At 40.2% G+C, this 21,551-nt stretch overlaps 1 protein-coding gene across 3 annotated transcripts in view; it reads right to left on the bottom strand.

Moving 5' to 3' along the window:
* cacna2d3a (calcium channel, voltage-dependent, alpha 2/delta subunit 3a) overlaps positions 1 to 21,551 on the bottom strand; it is a 953,890-nt gene that overhangs the window by 501,853 nt on the left and 430,486 nt on the right. For all 3 annotated transcript variants that reach the window (XM_060835584.1, XM_060835582.1, XM_060835583.1), the window contains exons 7-9: positions 4,729 to 4,789; positions 4,492 to 4,642; positions 2,896 to 2,970 (exon numbers count right to left, since the gene is read on the bottom strand). In XM_060835584.1, the coding sequence (XP_060691567.1) occupies positions 2,896 to 2,970; positions 4,492 to 4,642; positions 4,729 to 4,789 (287 nt within the window). The remainder of the gene's footprint in view (positions 1 to 2,895; positions 2,971 to 4,491; positions 4,643 to 4,728; positions 4,790 to 21,551) is intronic.

Raw genomic sequence — 21,551 nt, 5'->3', positions numbered from 1 at the left:
TAGAAGAAATTATTTAAAGGCTGCAATCTAACCTTAAGATTTGTTCAAGTGTGAGTTCCATTATTTATGATACCATTTGAATCCTAATTGTGATCTTGTAATCATCATATTTTTCAACATTTTCCATCCAACTAATCAACTAAATTTTGGGAAACAAACATTGAGAGAAAATTGTCAGTTGTTTTAGCCAATATTCACTTCAACAGGTCTTGGTATTTGTATGTTGTGTCTTTTAAAATTTATTTTTCACTTCAGGTTGTGTGCTTTGCTGACCAGCCCAGCATTCACTCCCCTAGGTGCTATGACTTAGTGTCTTGCACAGGCATCTCATACAGCTGTCCTGATTCAGCCACATTATGTTGGACTAGAGTTATATAGAGGCCAAACTAAGGAAACTAAGAACATCAAAGAGTCATACAATTATGGAATGAGAATGGTTGTTGCACTGAAGGAAACTATCTGGCCCACTGAGCGTGAACTAGCTTTCCGCAACAGTAACAACCACCTGATAAAGGAGCAGCACTCTGAAAGCTAGTGCTTCCAAATAAACCTGTTGGACTTTCACCTGGTGTTTATGTGATTTGTACACCCCAGTCCAACACTGGCTCCTCCAAATCAATTCCTTTCCCGTTTCTTGATTTTTTTTTCTCTTTAGGTACTCATACAATGCCCTTTCGAAAGCATTAAATCCACCTTCAGCACAATCTCAGGCAGTGAATTCCAGTTGCTAACCACTCATTGTGTAAAACTGGAAAACTCTTAGAAATCAGCTACAGGACCAGATAGAGTCAGCATGGATCTATAAAACAGAAATCTTGCTTGACAGATCTACTTGGATTTTTTTGTGTATTTAACTAGTAAAGTTAATTAGGGGGAGCCTGTGAATCTGACTTACTTGGACTTTCAGAAGGCTTTTAATAAGGTACAAAATAAGGGATTAGCATGTAGAATTAAAGCACAAGATATTGGAGTAAAATACTGACACAGATAGAGAACTAGTTTGCAGACAGGAAACAAAGATCAGAAAGAAACAGGTCTTTTCTACAAGTGGCAGCCAGTAGGGTGCCGAAAAGATAGTGCTTGGACTCCAACTATTCACAATATATTTCACTGACTCAGATAAAGAAACTAAAAGTAATATCTCCAAGTCTGCAAATGACTCAAAGCTGGATGACAGGGTTAGCTCTGAGGAAATGCTTCAGAGTAAATTGGACAAGTTGAGTGAATGGGCAAATTCTTAGAAGATGAAGTCTAATATGGATAAATGTGAGATTATACATTTGGTAGCAAATTACACAGGAAGTAGATTACCAACTGAAAGGTGATAGATTGGGAAGGGGAAGTGCAGAAATCACCCAGAGAGTGATGAACCCGTGGGATTCTCTGTCACACAAGCTGATTGAGGTCAAAATATTGAATGTTTTCAACAAGGAGTTAGACATAGATCCTAGGGCAAAAGTAACAAAAGGTATAAAGAGAAAGCAGGAACTAGGTAGTGAGTTGGATGGTCAGCCATGACCATAGTGAATGGTGGAGCAAATGGCCTACACCTGTTCCTATGTTGCCATATTTTCCCTTACTACACCTCTAATTTGATTGCCAAACACAAATGGGAAGTCTCTCTCTATCTGTTTGAAGATGATCATGATGTTGAACACCACAAATCTTCTCTTAACTTTCTCTTCTCAAAGGAGAACAATCCCGTCTTCTGTAGTCTACCTAATCCCTCATCCCTGGAAGCATTCCTGATTTTTTTCAAAAATCAATCAATTTCATGGTAACTTCTCTTTTAACTGCACTAAATTTCTGTTCTTTTTATCTGAATATAAATTCTGAAGCTCCGGCTGAAACTCAAATCTTCTGGATTATTAGTTCAGATTTCTGGATTACTGATGCAGTACCATTACTACTACTTAATAGTCTCCGACAAGCAATTTGTTTCTGTACCTTCTAGTGGCAATGTTTTATTGATATTTTTAAAACCTATTCTGTATTAAATATGGTGGCATTAGATAAAAATGACTAAGTAGAAAAATATAAGAAATCAAAGCATGTGGAGACATTGAAGGTGCAAATAGATGCTTTGTATTAATCATTTATTCACTTGACAATTTTGATGAGATATTTGTTGTCACTATTGATGGGAGAAGAAATCATTATTTTCTGTATGTAGGATTTGAATAGGAAGAAGAATGGGCAAATGTAATTTGAAGATGCCAATCTCTGCAAATGAGTTTCTATTTCCACAGGATTCTGTCACTTCACAGTCAATTTGCTTAAGAAGTGCATATCGATCATTTCTCAAGCTGTTACTTCTCTCATTTTATCACTAACTTAATTATTGGTAAGATGGTTAGCCATGAAGCAGCACCAGACTTATCTAGTAATGCCAGAAATGCAGGCAGTACATCCCATAGATAGGCAGATTAATCAAACAGAATGTTCCTTTGGTTGTTTAAGAAGCATACATGTTTAGCCTTTGCACTATTTTATAAACTATCCAGGAGTATATAATTCCAGTTACTTTCTCCTTCGTAATTCTCCGCCAGCCAGAATCAACTTGCCAACTAGTTAGAACCCTTTTTAAATGAAGCACAAATTGGAGTGATTGTTTGAAATTTAGCATTCTTGATGACCTGGTGAGTGGAAGCCGAAAAGTGATCAGTAGCATGTCTGTATTTTTAAGCAATGTTCAAATTCTGCATCGCCAAATGACTGTTTGTTACTGTATAGCTGCTATAATATCTACAAATTTTGAACAATCCAACTGCTTTATTTTCCAAACAAATGTATACTTTCAGCACACAAATAATAAACATGCACCCTGGCCGTAACCTACATTTTGATTTGATGCCATATTTATTAAGACTAAATGATGTAGGTTGACTAACTTACCTCTTTGTTGTTCCTGTCTGCTTGTACTAAAGTGTCATTTATGCATGGTTCCACATAGTGAAGTTCTTCATTGTACTGAGGAAGAGAAGATAATACTTCTTAAAACTTTTCTATAAGTGTATAGATGACATCACTTGACAGTGTAATTATATCTATTGTATATGAAAAGTTTGGAATTAATTATCAATGATTAATTTAAAATAAATTGGCCTAAAAATGATTGATGCTTTGCACTACATTTGTATGTCTTTACACTAACTTATACACCAATTGTGACTATTTCTAATTTTTATTCTCTTATGTGGAAGTAATTTTATTTTTCCCAATTGTACTTTTGTCATTTTTCTGTAAAGCAGCAACAGAACAAATTGAGTAAATTTATCTCTCTCTCCAGAATCTTCCACATTCAGATACTGTCATACTCTTGTATGATTTAAACTTTTAGTACTTCTGCTGTTGTTCATTTTCTGCGAATAGGTAAAGCCAAATAAGTGTAACCAATGTCCGTTTATGGTGCAGCTAATTGACAGTCCAAATCACTTTCTGGGAAGAAATTTCTCTGGCCAATCAATAAATAAATCAATAAATAAATATGAGAAAAAAATCCTTTTTGTGTCTACATGGAATATTTTCTCAATTGTGAAGAAGGATTCCTGATTCATTTCATGTGCTTATGGTCAAGAGATTCATTTTTTTAAATCTCAGTGTTTCCTCATTTTCTAGCACCATTATGATATTCTAACTCAAGTCGGAATTGCTGGCACAGTGCTTGACTAAAGCCTATTGCTCTCTGTTATTTCACTTGGGTGTACTGTGTCCATGCTATTCAAATGTGGCAAATTAGAATTAGATTAGATTAGATTACTTACAGTGTGGAAACAGGCCCTTCGGCCCAACAAGTCCACACCAACCCGCCGAAGCACAACCCACCCAAACCCCTACATTTACCCCTACCTAACATTACGGGCAATTTAGCATGGCCAATTCACCTGACCCGCACATCTTTGGACTGTGGGAGGAAACCGGAGCACCCGGAGGAAACCCACACAGACACGGGGAGAACGTGCAAACTCCACACAGTCAGTCGCCTGAGTCGAGAATTGAACCCGGGTCTCAGGCGCTGTGAGGGAGCAGTGCTAACCACTGTGCCACCGTGCCGCCCATAATTAAAACTAGCTTTCATGTAATAGCCACATATTTTTAAACAGAAGTCATTGGACATTGGTCAACAACCCTGGATTATTTTCCCTCCTGAGTCAAGGCTTATTCAAGTAGTCTTTTATAATCATAACACACAGTAGATTCATGTTTTGGTGTATATGACCATTTATGACCCTTTGTAATGATGTACAACAGTACTTTATATATCCAGGACATTGGAGGGCTTTGTTCTGTTATTGTATACATTAACCATACATCCCAATATATGTAAATGTATACATTTCCAGTAAGACAAAATGCTTACCTCATTTTCATGGTTTTCATGTAAATCTGTAATGACTGAAACTAGAATTTACCGTTGGCACTACCTCTAACTTTCTGACCACTATCATTTCTGCAACCAATTTATATTGTGAATAAGGCAAATATTCTTACTGCAATAATATTGAAAAAGTCATCATCTCCAAGTGTGTCCAGGATGGAAGAAACTGTTTGCTTGGCTATTGTCATGCGAAGTCCTTTCATACTTCCACTGACATCGACCAAAATGATAACATCTTTGGGTGAAGTAGCTGCCTGTATGTACCTGCACCAAACAAAGGGCAATTCGGTATCACATGATCTCCAAAGAAAATTTAAAAATATGAACAATGGCTGTAAACTATCACCTACCATTTGCGATTTCTGCAGTCAAATGCAATCACTCCATTTTCATCTGGCTCCCATTTTACACCTATTTTCAAGGAATCAGGTAGTTTAGAAAATGATGTAATCAAAAAAATGCGAAAGTCAACATCTTTTGATCCATATCTCATGCAATAATACATTTTAAAAAGTCTCTTTCATTGTTACAATGTTATTTTCTATGAACAGAATGAGATAATAATACCATTGCTATAACAGAAAGTGCACTCTTACGCTGACTGCTTTCCAAAACGATCTAATGCGTTCATTATGCTTGGCTAACAAAGCACCATTAACCTGAAAGATGTAAGTGCACACTGAAGGTGGGAAGACAAGACAGTTATTGTTTGAAAGGAACTGGCCAAGTAGAAATTCAATGAGCTGTAACCTTTACAGTCACTGATTTCCTTCTATATAATGGAAGTAGTTGCAATATATCCATAGAACATGGAATATTTTTAAAACCAACTTCAGGACACTTAGCAGAAGATTTTCTACTTAGGACCCAAGGAGTATGGTATCCAAATGTAGCAGTCAAGAGGCACAAACCAGTTTCCAGTTCAGTGTCATTAACATTTCTTTTCTACTGGAGCTGCTGGTGTCAAACGGGTACTTGTTGGTTTATTGAAACCAGCGGATTGGTCACATCCGTTGAAGTATAGCAAAAACCAACAGGACAGGTGCAGGATGATTTGTGTGAGGCCCAAGACAGGATAACTGTCTGTCTGTCTGACCCCACAGATATATTTTTTTAAAAACTTCCCTTTTGGAGCACTCTTTCAAAGTCCTCAAAACGTGCATTTCTCCACAAAAGTTGTAAATAAGGTGTTAAAGTAGGTGAAGAAAGTCTAGCCACATCGTTAAACAGTGTTTGACTCTTTTACAGATTTTTGTCCTTCAGTTCATTATTGATGATTATTTAACTTCTTCCATCCAAATTACTGCAGGTCTGCAGTTTGCCTTCTTATTATAAGTAATTTATTTGTTCCTAGTTATATTTAGTCTTAACTGTCTGCTTGAAGACACAGCCTTCCTGTAGTTAACTCCTTCAATTCTTCTGTAGGGCAAACAGTTTACCTTTGCAGCAATAATGTATCCAGTTTATCAAGCAGGTGCCAAAGCAGTTTTCTCTATGTAATCTTGACACCCTCCTTTCCAAGAAATGGCTAACTGTTTTCAATCTCCAGCTTGTCATTGTTCCTTAACAGTTTATTCCAGACAAGAGTTATTACTGCTAGCTTCCTTGTGTCTTTTGTTGATTCATTCAATCCACGGACAGTTACAAAAGTTTTGAAGTTTATAATATCAATGTCCCTCCAATTTGCTCATTACACTTTAAGACCTGTGTGAAAATTTATTCATGCTGGCATTTGGTGCACAAAGACCACTCAGGATTTTCGCATGGACAGCAGTTGAAATTTCTCTCTTATTCGCTGCAGAAGGTGTTCACATGCACTTCCAAATACAAGAATCTTCCTGCTTACATGGATGGCAAATTACGAATGGGCCCTACTGGAGCACCTAATGTACAATTTTACAAACCTAATGTTACAACCAATACCAGGGAAAGCATCCCCAATTCTGGATGGGATAGCTCTAAATGGCGATGCTTCAGGGTGATGGTTCCCTTTTCTAATTTAAGGTTACTTTATGAAGGATCGTTATTCCTGTGGATACCTTTTCTCAATCCAAGTGTAGTTATGTGTTAAAAGGCGCCAAATTAAACACTTTCTTGACTTAAAGGAAGTGTGGGTTTATTAGGTACTCAACATGAGAAAAGATTTTTTAAAAAGACACCTATACACAGAGGTTAGAAATTGAGTAAAAAGATAATAACTAAAGTGACATACAAATCAGCCCCTGGGTTCCATGAAATCCACAGGAGATGGTTTTTTGTTGAGAGAGGGGTAACCAGCCCATTGGTATCTCTGTGGCCACATGAGATCACAGTGTAGTTTGTTTTTACTTATCTCACTCCATTTCAAGGGTTGTTATTTGAGGTTCCCTTGGCATGTTTGCTTGTGACATTATAGGGTTCATCTCTACTCAGCCATTGAATTTCATCCACAGTCACCTTTTGATTGTATGTCCTCTTTTTAGAAACATATATTGTAAATAAAAGTTCAATATATCTGTAGGTAGTCCAGAGTTATGATCCACTGACTCTCAGAGAGTCATAGAGTACTACAGTACAGAAACAGGTCCTTTGCCTAAACTGGTTTATGCTGACCAAAATGTCCATCCATGCTAACCCCATTTCCCTGTTGTTATGAAGATGTGGGTTTACTGTACCTTTAAGAAAGTTAAAAGCTAGCAGAACTACCTGACAGCATCAAGTGTTCCAAACAAGATATAATGTAACCTTTTGGTCCAGCAGCTAATGTGGCTGGTTGCTTGGAGACAAAAACATATTTGGATTATACCCCCAAAAATACCAAACTCCAATCAAATTTGAAATTAGTATATCGACAATATTAAACACCAATGACACAATCCGATGCTTTGGGGGTATAAGACTGGGGAAAATTGAACAGTTGGGAGATAACTGCCCAAAGACCAACAGATGTAGACTGCCAGTTAGAACTGTCTGAGAGGGACCTGTCTGGAGAAGGAGTTTGCACAGAGAAAAACATCGATACCTACCTGGAGAGCAAATCTGCAAAGAGAAGATTCAACAGCTAGCTGGTTTTGAAACTTGAATTTTTTCAGTAAATCTTAATCAGGGGTTTTATTGGACTAGTGTTATAGAAGGGAAAGTAAAAGATAGTTAGAGGAAGGAGTTGTAAATAGTTGCTAGTTAATTATTCTCTGTTATACTTTAAGAAGTAAAGTTGTTAACTTGTACTTCAAATAGTTCTTGGCCTCTCGAATTTTCACAGATTACTGCACCGGGTAAATTTTTTGTTGACTCCATGTCATAACACTGCACCTGACCCATTTCCTTCTAAACCTTTCCTATCCATGTATTTGTCTAAATAGCTATTAAATGTTGTTAATGTATCTGCCTCAACCACTTCTGCTGGCAGCTCATTCCACGTACATACCACCCTGTGTAGAAAAGTTGCCCCTCAGGTTTCCTTTTATTCCTTCCCCTCTAACTTTAAACTGATGCCCTCTAATCCTTGATTCCCCAACTCTGGGGGAAAAAACTGAGTGTATTCACCCTTTCCATGCCTCTCATGATCTTATACACTCCTGTAAGATCTCCCCTCAGTCTCTTACACTCTAAAGGAAAAAGTCCTAGCTTGTCCAACCTCTCCCGATAACTTAGATCTTTGAGTCCTGGTAACATCCTTGTAACTTTCTTCTGCACTCTTTCTAGCTGAATAATATCCTTTCTATAGCAAGGTGACCAAAACTGAACATAATATGCCAAGTGTGGCCTCACCAACATCCTGTACAACTGCAACATAACTTCCCGACTTTTATACTCAGTGCTCTGACTGATGAAAACAAGTGTGCCAAAACCCTTCTTCACTGCCCTGCCTATCTATGACTCCACTTGAACCTGAACTCCAAGGTCCCTCTGTTCCAGTTCACTCCTTAAGGCACTACCATTCACCATGAAACTCCTACATTGATTTGAATTTCTGAAATGCAAGATCTCTCATCGATCTATATTAAACTCCACTTGCCATTTCTTGGCCAACTTGTCCAGCTGATCAAGGTCCTACTGCAATTTCTGAGAGCCTTCCTCACTGTCCACTATACCACCTATAATAGTGTCATCAACTAACTTACTAATCATGCCTTTACATTCTCATCCAAATGTTTGATATAGATAAAAAATACAAATGGGCCCAGCACCAACCACTGAGGCACTCTGCTAGTCACAATCCTTCAGTCCAATCAGCATCTTTCCACTATTACCCTTTGCTTCCTACCATCAAGCTGATTGTGTATCCAACTTGCCAGCTCCTGCTGGATTCTGTGCGATCTAACCTTTCAGAACAGCCTGCCATGTCGAACTTCATCAAAGACCTTAGTGAAATCCATATTTTCTACGTCTACTGCCCTGCCCTCATCAACCTTCCTGGTCACTTCATCAAAGAACTCTAACAAAGTTGTGAGACATGATCTCCCACGCACAAAGCCATGTTGACTACTCCTAATCAATTGCTGTTTTTCCAAATGCACTTATATCTTGTTTCTCAGAATCTTTTCAAGTAATGTACTTACCCCCTCCCCACCCCCCCCACCCCCCCCCCGCCCCTTCATAAATTCTAATACATCCAACAGCTCCTCTACTGTGACATGGACTGTCCCTAAGATATGATCACTAATTTCCCCAAGTTCCCAAGTCTTCATATCTTTCTTCATAGTAAACACACAGGAGAAATATTTGCTGAATATTCACCATCTCCTGTGGTTCTGCACATGCATGTCCATTTTGGTCCTTGAGAAGTCCTATTGACCTTTATCCTTCTCTGGAAACTAGAAGCACAGTTGTGCTTGTAGCTATAACTTAACTGGTCTTAAATCAAGAGACTGAAACTATGTTCATTAAATAGGAAAATACGACAGATGCAGTGAGTTTTAAGAACCCTGTCAGAGGGATTCAAAAATTATCCCAACTGTCTTGCCACAATGGCAGAAATAAAGCATAGAAACGTTGGAGATAACTTTAGTCCCGTGACTTCAATTGTACGTGACATTGCAGATCATTAAATGATCTGGTTTTAATTTCCCACTTGCCCTTAGTGGCTCATAATGGCTACACTTAAAAACACAGATATGTAACTTTAAACAGAAAGGGCAGTTCTGACAAAGGGTCACTGTACTCAAAACATTATCTCCATTTTACTCTCCAAATATGTTATCAGACCTGCTGAGTTTTTCCAGCATTCTCTAGTTTGTTGCAGAATTACTCCTTCCTGGTATCACAAGGGCAATGGTGAGAAAATTTGGAAAATGTGAAAGAAAGTTAGGAAATATTCAACATTAAGAAAAATATAGCAATTTAACACCTTTAATTAAAAAGGGATGGCGACAAAAAAACAGACAATTCTACGCCAGGTAGCATAATGTCTGTTATTGGAAAAATGTTAAAGTCTATTGGACAGGATGTAATAGTAGACCACTTAGAAGTGCATAACATAATCAAGCAGAGTCAGCGTGGCTTCATGAACAGCCTGACAAATTTACTAGAATGCTTTAAAGTAGTCTCAAGCAAAATAAATAAAGAAGTGGTGAGTGTAATATATTTGGATTTTCAGTAGATATTTGATAAGATTCCCACATTAAGTTACATAATAAGATATGAGCCCATAGTTTTGGAGGTTGTATACCAACATGGATATTGGATTAGCTAACTGATAGGAGACAGAGTGTTGGGATAAGGGGGATATTTTCAAGATCGTTTCCTCTAACAAATTTGGGTGTAGCGAGTTGCATGTCACAGGGATCAGTGCAGGGAACACAATTATTTACTACATATATTTTAATGACTTGAATGAGGGAAGTGAATGTACTATGGTCAAGTTTGCAGATGACAGAAAAATTGGTGGAAAGGCAATTTTTGAGAATGACAAAGAATTTGCAGTGGGAGATAACATCCTAGGTAAAGTGAGTTGGTTACAGTTTGGCAGATGGAATATAATATGGAAAAATGTGAAGTTATGCACGTTGGCAGAAAGAATAAAGAAGCTGAAAATGATTTAAATGGAGAAAGACAGCATAAGGCCACAGAAAAGTGATTTGTGTGTCTATGGATATGGAGTTTAAAAAGTTAGCATTCAAATTCAGTGGATAATAGGGAAGGCAAGCAGAATATTGGCCTTTATGTTAAAGGGAATAGAATATAATGCTGGCAAAGTTGTACTGAAACTACACAAAGCTTTAATCAGGCCTCAGCTAGAACACAAAACTGGAACAGTTTTGGACTATTTATCTAAGGAAAGATTTACTGGCATTGGAGCAGTTTAGAGAAGGTACATTAGGCTGATACCAGATATGAAGGAACTGTCTTATGAGGAGAAGTTGAGTAAAATGAACCTGTACTCATTGGAATATAGATGAACAAGAAGTAACCTGATTGAAACATAAAAGATTCTTAGCCAACTTGACAGGGTAAACAAGGAAAGGTTGCTTCCCCTTGTGGGAGAGCAGCGGATATAATCTCAGAATAAGGGATTGCACATTTTAGACAGAGATAAGGAGGAATTTCTTCTCTTAGAGGGTAGTGAATCTGTGGAATTATTTACCACAGAGGGCTGTTGAGGCTGGCTCATTAAACATATTCACGGCTGATGTAGACAGATTTTAATCAATGAGGGAATTGAGGATAAGGCAAGTAAGTGGAGTTGAAGATTGTCAGATCAACCATGATCTCATTGACCGGTGGAGCATCTGAATGGCCTATTTCTGTTGCTATGTAATTCGGCCTGATTAACTGAAGGCATACTAGGGCATAATCTGTGCAGTGCATGTGTACCTTTTCTTTGGTGGGATGCACTATCTTGTTGGCTTACTGGCAGAATTCTACTCTCACACTTTAGAATGAAAAAGTTGGTTAAGCAATCTTTAGATCCTTCCTGGCTACCTTATAACTCTCAATCGCCCCAATTGAACCTTCACACCTCATCTTTACATAGGCCGCCCTCTTCCCTTTAACAAGGGATTCCAATTCCTTATTAAACCACGACTCCCTCACACGACCCTTTCCTCCCTGCCTGACAGGTACATACTTATCAAGGACACTCAATAGTTGCTCCTTGAACAAGCACAACATCTTGATTGTGCCCTTCCCTTGAAGCCTACTTTTCCAAGCCACGCATCCTAAGTCATGCCTCACCGCATCATAATTTCCCTGCCCCCAGCTATAATTCTTGCCATGCAGTGCACACTTATCCCGCTCCATCACTAGAGTAAAAGTCACTGAATTGTGGTCACTGTCCCCAAAGTGCTCACCTACCTACAATTCTAACACCTGGCCTGGTTCGTTACCCAGAACCAAATCCAGTATGGCCTCACCTCTTGTTGGCCTGTCTATATATTGTATCAGGAAACCCTCCTGCACACATTGGACAAACACTGACCCATCTAACGTACTCGAGCTATAGCTTTCCCAGTCAATATCTGGAAAGTTAAAGCCCCCATAACAACCACCCTATTACTTTCACTCTTCTCCTGAATCATCCTCGCAATCCTTTCTTCTACGTCTCTAGGACTATTAGGAGGTCTGTAGAAAACTCCTAACACGGTGACCTCACCTTTCCTATTTCTAATCTCAGTCCAAACTACCTCAGATGGCGAGCCTTCATCCATCGTCCTTTCCACCGCTGTAATACATCCTTGACAAGCAATGCCACACCTCCCCCTCTTTTACCCCCACCCACTACTAAAACATTTAAACCCTGGAACCTGCAACAGCCATTCCTGTCCCTGTTCTACCCATGTCTCCATAATAGCCACAACATCAAAATCCCAGGTATTAACCCACACTGCAAGTTCACCTACCTTATTTCGTATACTTCTCGCATTGAAGTATACACACTTCAACCCACCTTCCTGTTTACAGGCATCCTCCTTTGAGATTGATACCATGTTCCTAACCTCCCTACACTCAAGGTCCTGCACCCTAAAGCTACAATCTAGGTTCCCATGCCCCTGCAGAGTTAGTTTAAACCCCACAAAGAGCACTAGCAAACCTCTCCCCAAGGATACTGGTGCCCCTAAGGTTCAGGTGTAGACCATCCTGTTTATAGAGGTCCCACCTTCCCCAGAAAGAACCCCAGTTATCCAGATACTGGAATCCCTCCCTCCTGCACCATCCCTGTAGCCACGCATTTAACTGTTCTCTCTCCCTATTCCTTGGCACGGGTAACAATCCAGAGACAACAACTCTGTTTGCTCTAACTCTGAGCTTCCAACCTAGCTCCCTGAAAGCCTGCCTAACATCCTCATCCCTCTTCCTATCTATGTCGTTGGTGCCAATGTGGACCACGACTTCGGGCTGCTCCCCTCCCCCACTTAAGGACCTGGAAAACATGATCAGAGACATCACGTACCCTTGCACCTGGGAGGCAACATACCAATCATGAGTCTCTCTTGCCCCTGCAAAACCGCCCATCTGTGCCCCGAACTATCGAGTCCCCAATAACTATTGCTCTGCTCTTCTCCACCCTTCGCTTCTGAGCAACAGGGAAGGGCTCTGTGCCAGAGGCCTGAACCCCATTGCTTACCCCTGGTAAGACCCCCCCCCAGCAAGTATCCAAAACGGTATACTTGTTCTTGAGGGGAACAACCGCAGGGGGTTCCTGCACTGGCTGCTTCCTCCCAGTCCCCCTCACTGTCACCCATCTGTCTGCAATCTTTGGAGTTACTACTTCCCTAAAGCTCTGATCTATGACCCCCTCTGCCTCCCGAATGATCCTAAGTTCATCCAACTCCAGCTCCAGTTCCCTAACACAGTCTTGGAACTGGAGATGGGTGCACTTCCTGCAAGTGTAATCAGCAGGGACGACTATGGCATCCCTCACCTCAAACATGTTGCAAGAGGAACACTGCACTGCCTTCACTGCCATCCTTTAAAAAAAACTAGGTCTAAACAATAGAACAAGCAAAATGCAGCACTTACCTGCTTACCACAACGGGTCTTATTATTAGGTTAGAGGAGAGGGCGGGGGGGGAGGCACTACCCCTGTAGTGCCTCAGGTTCCTCTCCTGCGCGCCTTTATAGGAAAAACCTACCCAGGTAAGCTTGCTCACTCACTCGGCGGAGCAGATAAGGGCTGTTTGGCGGTGTCTGTAGACGCGGTTACGTTTTTTTAACGGTTTAAATTTAAAAGTTTTTTGTTTAAAAAAGCCAGGAAGGATCTAAAGAGAGAGTTTCGAGCAGCAAGGAGGGGACATGAAAAGTCCTTGGTTGGTAGGATTCGGGAAAACCCAAAGGCTTTCTATAGGTATGTCAGGAATAAAAGAATGACTAAGGTAGGAATAGGTCCAGTCAAGGATAGTAGTGGGAAGTTGTGCGTGGAGGCTGAAGAGATTGAGGAGACACTGAACGAATACTTTTCGTCAGTATTCACTCAGGAAGAGGACATTGTTGCCGATGTGAATATTGAGTCACAATTAATTAAAATGGATGGCTTTGAGGTATGTAGGGAAGAGGTATTGGAAATTCTGGAAAGGGTGAAAATAGATAAGTCCGCTGGGCCTGATGGCATTTATCCTAGGATTCTCTGGGAAGCAAAGGAGGAGATTGCAGAGCCATTGGCCTTGATTTTTATGTCGTCGTTGTCTACGGGAATAGTGCCAGAAGACTGGAGGATAGCGAATGTGGTCCCCTTGTTCAAGAAGGGGAGTAGGGATAACCCTAGTAACTATAGGCCGGTGAGTCTCACTTCTGTTGTGGGCAAAGTCTTAGAGAGAATTGTAAGGGATAGGATTTATGAACATCTGGATAGGAATAATGTGATCAAGGATAGTCAGCATGGTTTTGTGAAGGGCAGGTCGTGCCTCACAAACCTTATTGAATTCTCTGAGAAGGTGACTAAGGAGGTGGACAAGGCTAAAGCGGTAGATGTGGTGTATATGGATTTTAGTAAGGCGTTTGATAAGGTTCCCCATGGTAGACTCCTGCAAAAAATACGGAGGTATGGCAATGAGGGTGACTTGGAGGTTTGGATTAGGAATTGGCTGGCTGGAAGAAGACAGAGGGTAGTAGTTGATGGTAAAGTTTCACATTGGAGTGCAGTTACTAGCGGTGTTCCGCAAGGGTCTGTTTTGGGACCATTGCTGTTTGTCATTTTTATAAATGACCTGAAGGAGGGGCTAGAGGGTTGGGTGAGCAAGTTTGTGGATGATACAAAAGTCAGTCGAGTTGTTGACAGTGAGGAAGGATGTGGCAGGTTACAGCGGGATATAGATAAGCTGCAGAGCTGGGCAGAAAGGTGGCAAATGGAGTTCAATGTAGCTAAGTGTGAAGTGATTCACTTTGGTAAGAGTCACAAGAAGATGGGGTACTGGGCTAATGGTCAGATACTTGGTAGTGTGAATGAGCTGAGGGATCTTGGTGTCCATGCACACAGATCTCTGAAAGTTGCCACCCAGGTAAATAGTGCTGTGAAGAAGGCATATGGCTTACTGGCTTTTATTGGTAGAGGAATTGAGTTCCGGAGTCCTGAGGTCATGTTGCAGTTGTATAAGACTCTGGTGCGGCTGCATCTGGAGTATTGTGTGCAGTTTTGGTCGCCATACTATAGGAAGGATGTGGAGGCACTGGAATGTGTGCAGGGGAGGTTTACCAGGATGTTGCCTGGTATGGTAGGAAGATCGTATGAGGAAAGGCTGAGGCACTTGGGGCTGTTTTCATTGGAGAAAAGAAGATTTAGGGGTGACTTGATAGAGGTGTACAAGATGATTAGAGGTTTATATAGGGTTGACAATGAGAACCTTTTTCCACGTATGGAGTCAGCTATTATGAGGGGGCATAGCTTTAAATTAAGGGGAGGTAGGTATAGGACAGATGTTAGGGGTAGATTCTTTACTCAGCGAGTCGTGAGTTCATGGAATGTCCTGCCAGTAACAGTGGTGGACTCTCCCTTTTTATGGGCATTTAAACGGGCATTGGATAGGCATATGGAGGATAGTGGGCTAGTGTAGGTTAGGTGGGCTTGGGTCGGCACAACACCAAGGGCCAAAGGGCCTGTACTGCGTTGTATTTTTCTATGTTCAATGTTCTATGTTCTAAGGCGACATATATCAGAGCTCTTTCTGGAGGAATGATAATGACCTTGCTGGAAAGCCACCATACCACACTGTGTGAAGGCATAACACAAGCCCTCAATGTGATGAGTGTAAAGGGCTCAGGACTTCTTTTTTAAAAATCATGCTATCTTCCCCACAGATTATCAGTTCAGCATCGGACATGGACCTTGCCATGGCTGGATACCTTGTGGGTTTGTATCAAATGCGAATACAAGATAGAAGGAGAGAGCAATTACAATGTCACCAGCAAGAACAGTAGCCGCCAGTAGCTGTGCAATCTTCAGAGAGAGGATCAGCAGATGAAGCTCTATGAAAGACACAGAGGTGGATGTTCAATCTCTGGATCTATACCCCTCAGTGTCATTTTCTTCAACTCTCTGAAAGCTAGCCCGGGATCTGCATGAAGTCATTCTGAGCCATCATCATCAAACCATGTAGTCAGGCAGGACCTGTGCTTGGAAAAACTGGGTGGCCACAATACCATCCTAATGGTCATGGTAACTGTATCAGTGGCAATTGGTGACCTGTGTGACCTCTTCCATAAATGCATCCAAAATGTCACTGATGTCATTTTCACTTCCTTCCTCCATAACAGAGAGAATCAAGCAGTCCAGGAAGTGAGATTCTCCCCCTGTTAGCTTTCCCCTGGTGCAGAGTGTAATCAAATGTACCCGCTTTGCTTTCAGAGTGTCCTACGACCAAATTGCAGAGCCCATCAACAGATCAACAGTGCCCACCAGTCTCAAAATTGTACGTGGTCATTAATGTCAGTTTGTGGAGATCTGCCTCAGATATACTGGGAGCCACCATGACATATACATACTGGAGAACTCACAGATTCCTGCCTCCTTCCAAGGTCCTCTGGCCATACAGGGCTGGCTGCTGGCAGACCACGGCTAATCCATCCAAACAGGCTTATGACATCTTTACAAAACTCTCAGAATGACAGAGAATGAAGGTACAGCACTGCTTATGCTTCCACCATGACTGAAGTGGAACAGGCTATTAATTTCAATGGTTGGATCACTCTGACAGGAACTGTTAGTATAATAGGATTGAATGTGCTGCATCATTGTGATGTGTTGTGCTCTTGACAACCGGATCTGACAAAGTGGGGTGGGGTCGGGGAGGTGGGAAATATGGAAGAAACAGAGGATTGACAGCAGTCTTCTGAGGATGTCAGTAAGGATAGGGATCAGGACATTGACCAGAGGGTGGTCCAAAAGAACATGATAAAGCAATGTATTATTTAACATGAGAGAAATAAGAGAAACTAGTTTAAAATCACTTCCAGGATGAATGGACAGGGTTTAGACTTTGTTTAATTGTTTAAGATCCTGTTGGTAATCTAGTAAGCAGCCCCTCATCAGTGCAAAGGACATGTGGACCTTGACTAAATGTTGCATTATTTGACCTTTTTTGTTGAATAAATGTCCCACTATCAATCTAATTATATGCTTGATATCTTCAGATGATCAAGTACCTCCACATGATACATTGTACTGACCATTAGGTATAAAGCAGCAGTTAATATGACAGTAAACAAATACAGTGGTATAGTTAGGTCACTCTGAAGACTTGAGTCAGCACATCATATGGGAGCAGTATGCAGTGTAGTTTGTCATGATAACCAGTCAATTGAGAGGAATATTGAGAAATTTCCTTTCGACTTTTCCAGCACTGGTAGATACAGAAGTTGCATTAAAACACTTGAACATCAGTAGGACAACAGTGTACATGTGAGACGCTACACTCTGTCCAGCTGTTCTTGCCACTGTGCTCTAAAGATGCCCATCATACACCTTCCAGCCTTGAACAGCAGTGCACTCCCTTGAAAGGCTGAGAGGTAAAATGAACCTTTCTCTCTGAGATATGTAGAATAATCAATGATTGTAACTGTGAAATGACATGTGCAGGACCAGGTCTAGAATAATTGCTGCATATTTTGTTTATCTTCACTGTTATCCATATTAAAGTACAATACTTTGACTGCAGTCCTAAACATCATGCTTAAAGGATCTATGGCGCATGAGGCCAAATGCTTGGGAAAGATGTGCGATGTTTGTAATTGCAACTTCTTTTACTGTTGATGAAGAAACTGTTCATCTCTCACAAGGTGTGCAACTTAACTAGGTCTGACATTGAAAAATATGTTAGAACAGACACTTAAGAGTGCAAGTGAAGACCTATGTATATACAAGAATGAAAGGTTTACACAACAACATGTCACTTGTGTCACCTGTGTGCCTTCAGTTAGTACTTTTCTTCCTTTCTCTCCCAATAGTTTTAAGTGAATCCTCACTTTTCATAGCTGGGGTGGAAAGTGCTTGTTTTGAAGATTGCATGAGAAAAGTAATTGTGAACCAAGGCAACTCAATCTCACACAAAGCACTTTAATTAAAAATGGGAAAATACAAGTATCCAATTGAAAGCAAAAGTTCTTGAGTACCAATTTTTTTTATCTTGCAGAGTGTCATACACAAACTCCATTTGCATTACAGTTAATGCAATACATCTGTCTGTATTATATTTTATCTATTAGATCTGTCTATCTCTTGCCTGATTATTTTACAATGTAGAGAAATTTGATACTTTTTGATGTGACATGATAATCAATCGGCATCTATGTGCATCAAAGAAACCTAAAAACTTGTATAAAAATTGGATGCAATGTACAAAAAACCAAAGTGAATAGTTAATCTAACTTACCAAAGTGTTCTTCTTAAGCAAGCCAAAGAACAAAGGGCTTCCGGGCATCAAACAGAAAATTTAAAGTCAAGTAAGTGTCAGGTGAGGCACTGAACTAAGTCATAAGTGAAACCAAATAATGCAGAAGCAAATGTTCCTTTAACCCCTGCAGCAAAATTTCACTTTTCCACGCATGCAAATAGTCAACATGAAAATCTATTGGGAATGATTATGTACCCTGTCAGTCCTGGCAGATCCAGCAGAAATTAAATGAATAAAACCACTGCATGGGGGATAAAGACAAGATTTTTCTCATATCCTTCAACCTGACAGTGATGGAAACTAAAAGTATGTCAGAGTGATAAGAAAATATAACAGGCATTTCACTATCATTAAATTGTCACTGCTCCAAGTTGGTGACCCATTCTGAGCACCACAAAGTGAAATAGTGGTACATGCAATCAAGCACGGAGAATAAATTATGTAATATCAACAACAAAAAATATTAGATGTTCAAGGAGAATTGCCTAATGTGCCAAATGTCTCAAGTAGGGAAAGATGGATAATTCACAGAATTGTATTAGTGAAGATAGAAGTACCAAAAGAAAATGGTTACTTTATGATAAGGAGGAAATGGCCCCGAAAGTCAGAAGGCTTTGTCAGACACGTTTGATGTGAAGTACGGCAGGAATGAACATACAATTAGCCTGTAAAGTAGTTTACAGACCAGTTCCACAGACAGCCAGCTAGCTTTGCTTTTATTGGCATCTGATTAGGGACAGGCTTTTGTTCATATCAAATGTGGGAATGAATATGCGGAAGCTTTCTCTCCCCAGCCTGGAATCATGTGCATGGTTGGTAAAATAGCTTAGAGGAGCTATATAAGATTTCCAGTTAGATTCTATCTAGGTTTCAAAACCAGGGTTTTGCCTAAGACTTTGAAACCAGCAATAGGACCAGTTCATGAATTTTCTCTTGTTACATGACTGAGTAAAACCATAAGTTGCAGGGCTTGGGAATACTGGGTCATAATAAACTAGTGGACCTTCAGCAAAGCAGGATAGTTTTCCATTAACTTGAAGATAAAATCAATAGCAAATATAAATCTCAACATGGCATCCTCTTTGCAACCATTTAAAGTCATGATATGGAGATGCCAGTGTTGGACTGGGGTGTACAAAGTTAAAAATCACACAACACCAGGTTATAGCCCAACAGGTTTAATTGGAAGCACTAGCTTTAGGAGCATCCTACATCAGGTGGTCATCAGAGTTTTAACTGTGATTTGCTTCTTTGATCCATGTTTTCAAATTAAATTTGTAGCAGCATACAGTTCTGCACATATCTTGTGTTTCTGTCTGGAGCAGTACATTCGTACAGTTCTTTTACATCACCGTAGTGTCACTTCTGATACCATGTTTCATGCATACAACACAGCATTGTGTATAACACAAGATCTTTATTGAAGTGAACTTAAGATGTTCACAAATTGTGTGTGTGCCGCATAGTACTGGTCACCATAACTACAGCTGGCTAGGAAGGAGGAATTAATTCATTTAATTCATTTTATTTTGTTAAAGTAAACTTAGACCTTTGATGCAACCAACCAAGATTTTTTTTTCAAATATTAATTCATGGAATGTGAGTATTAGTATCTGGACCAATATTTGGTGCTAAGCCCTAACTGTCCCTTGAACTGCTTTGCTTTTAGAGCTACATCAAAGGACAACTACATTTCTATGTGTACAGAGTTAGCTGTAGACCACACAGATAAAGGTGACAGATTTCCTTACATAATGCACATTAGTCAACCAGATGAATTGAAAAGTGGTGAGCCATTTCATCCATCTTCCCAGGTTATAACAACGGTCATAGAATTCAAACACAATTAGGCCGAAAGAGCAACGTAGCTGTTGTAAATAGTCACAGTACATTTTATATGCATAAAATAATGGCATAAATGGTGGTCCCATTCAGCAGCTGGAATGCTAGTAGCAGTTTCACTACCACCACTTTTGAAAGCCCCAAATACATATTAATGAAGTCGTTAACTGTTGTCTATCAAGGTCCCTATACATTTAACTAACCCTCAAAAGCTGCCGTTCAATAAGAGAGACAGCAGTTCTTCAGTCTCACCAGCACCAGCCTGCAGTTGGTCAATGCTGGAGCTGCAGCATCAGCGGAGGAGGCCTCAGAACATTGCTGAGGAGTCAGGTTCACTGGAATCAGTCAAGCAGATCCCAATAAGGGGATCATCATTGAGTGGGCTCTTTCAGTTGGGGCAGCTCCTCCTGGTAGAATGGCCTTCCCTTTCCTGGATTTAATCTTGGGCAAAGATGAGCATTCCACCTTTCACTTTTCTTCCTATTTCTATGGATCCTGTCTAGCTGAGAGATTCTCTCTCTCAGCACATTTCATAGGCTATGAGTTTTCTAATTTCCAACTACGTACATAGTTTCTGACTGCCAGTAACCTCAAATGGCTTGAAAAGCATCATATAGAGAAAGCATCATATAGGATTTAGATCATCACCAAAACTATAAAGTCTTCCAAAAGGATTGTCTGAATGTTCAACAAAAGGAGGAAAAGAGCTCCCAGAGGACTCCTGATGAAGGGCTTATGCCCAAAATGTCAATTCTCCTGCTCCTTGGATGCTGCCTGACGTGCTGTGCTTTTCCAGCACTACACTCTCAACCCTGATCTCTAGCATCTGCAGTCCTCACTTTCTCCCAGTCCCACACTCAGATTTTGGTTACCATAACTGTAGGATGATGATGTTCTGATGGGGAAGCATGTCCATCCTCTGCTCCAACCCTACAATTTCCTGAGGTATAGTTCTTCCAATTTGTGCAGTGTGTCCTGAAAGAACTCCAGCCACTTAAAGATAGCCTGATATCACTAGGTTACAGGATTCTAGTGGTGTAATATTGGATCCATTGGGGGAAAGAAATGCTACAATACCAAAACCCATAATTGACAGAACTTAGAATCATTATTGTTGTCACCTGATGGTAATTATCATATTCCCCATGGCAACCTCCGGGAAAAAAAAAGTAGTAACAGAATGGACAGGAGGGAAATCCAATGTGGATCTGAGCCTCACTGTCATTTAAATGCAATGAGAGAAAATAATCAAATCTTAACTGCCCTCTAAAGTAGCCTTGCAAACAACTCAACAGTATAACATTGCTAGAAAAGTACAGAAGTTCCTTTCGAGGAATATTGTAGGGGCACCTTCACCATACAGATTGCAGTAAACAAACAAAGCACATTAAAATCTTCTTAGGGCAACTAGGAGTGCACAATAAATGTCTGCCATGCAAGACTGCCTGCTTGAAGATCACTCCCAGGATCTGGTTTCAATGGGGGAAATATTTGAATCATCTGGCATAAGCAACAAGGATGAATATCAA

The sequence above is a fragment of the Hemiscyllium ocellatum genome, chromosome 14 (assembly GCF_020745735.1).
Source record: "Hemiscyllium ocellatum isolate sHemOce1 chromosome 14, sHemOce1.pat.X.cur, whole genome shotgun sequence".
NCBI lineage: Eukaryota > Metazoa > Chordata > Chondrichthyes > Orectolobiformes > Hemiscylliidae > Hemiscyllium > Hemiscyllium ocellatum.
This window is presented reverse-complemented; position numbering and strand designations above follow the sequence as displayed.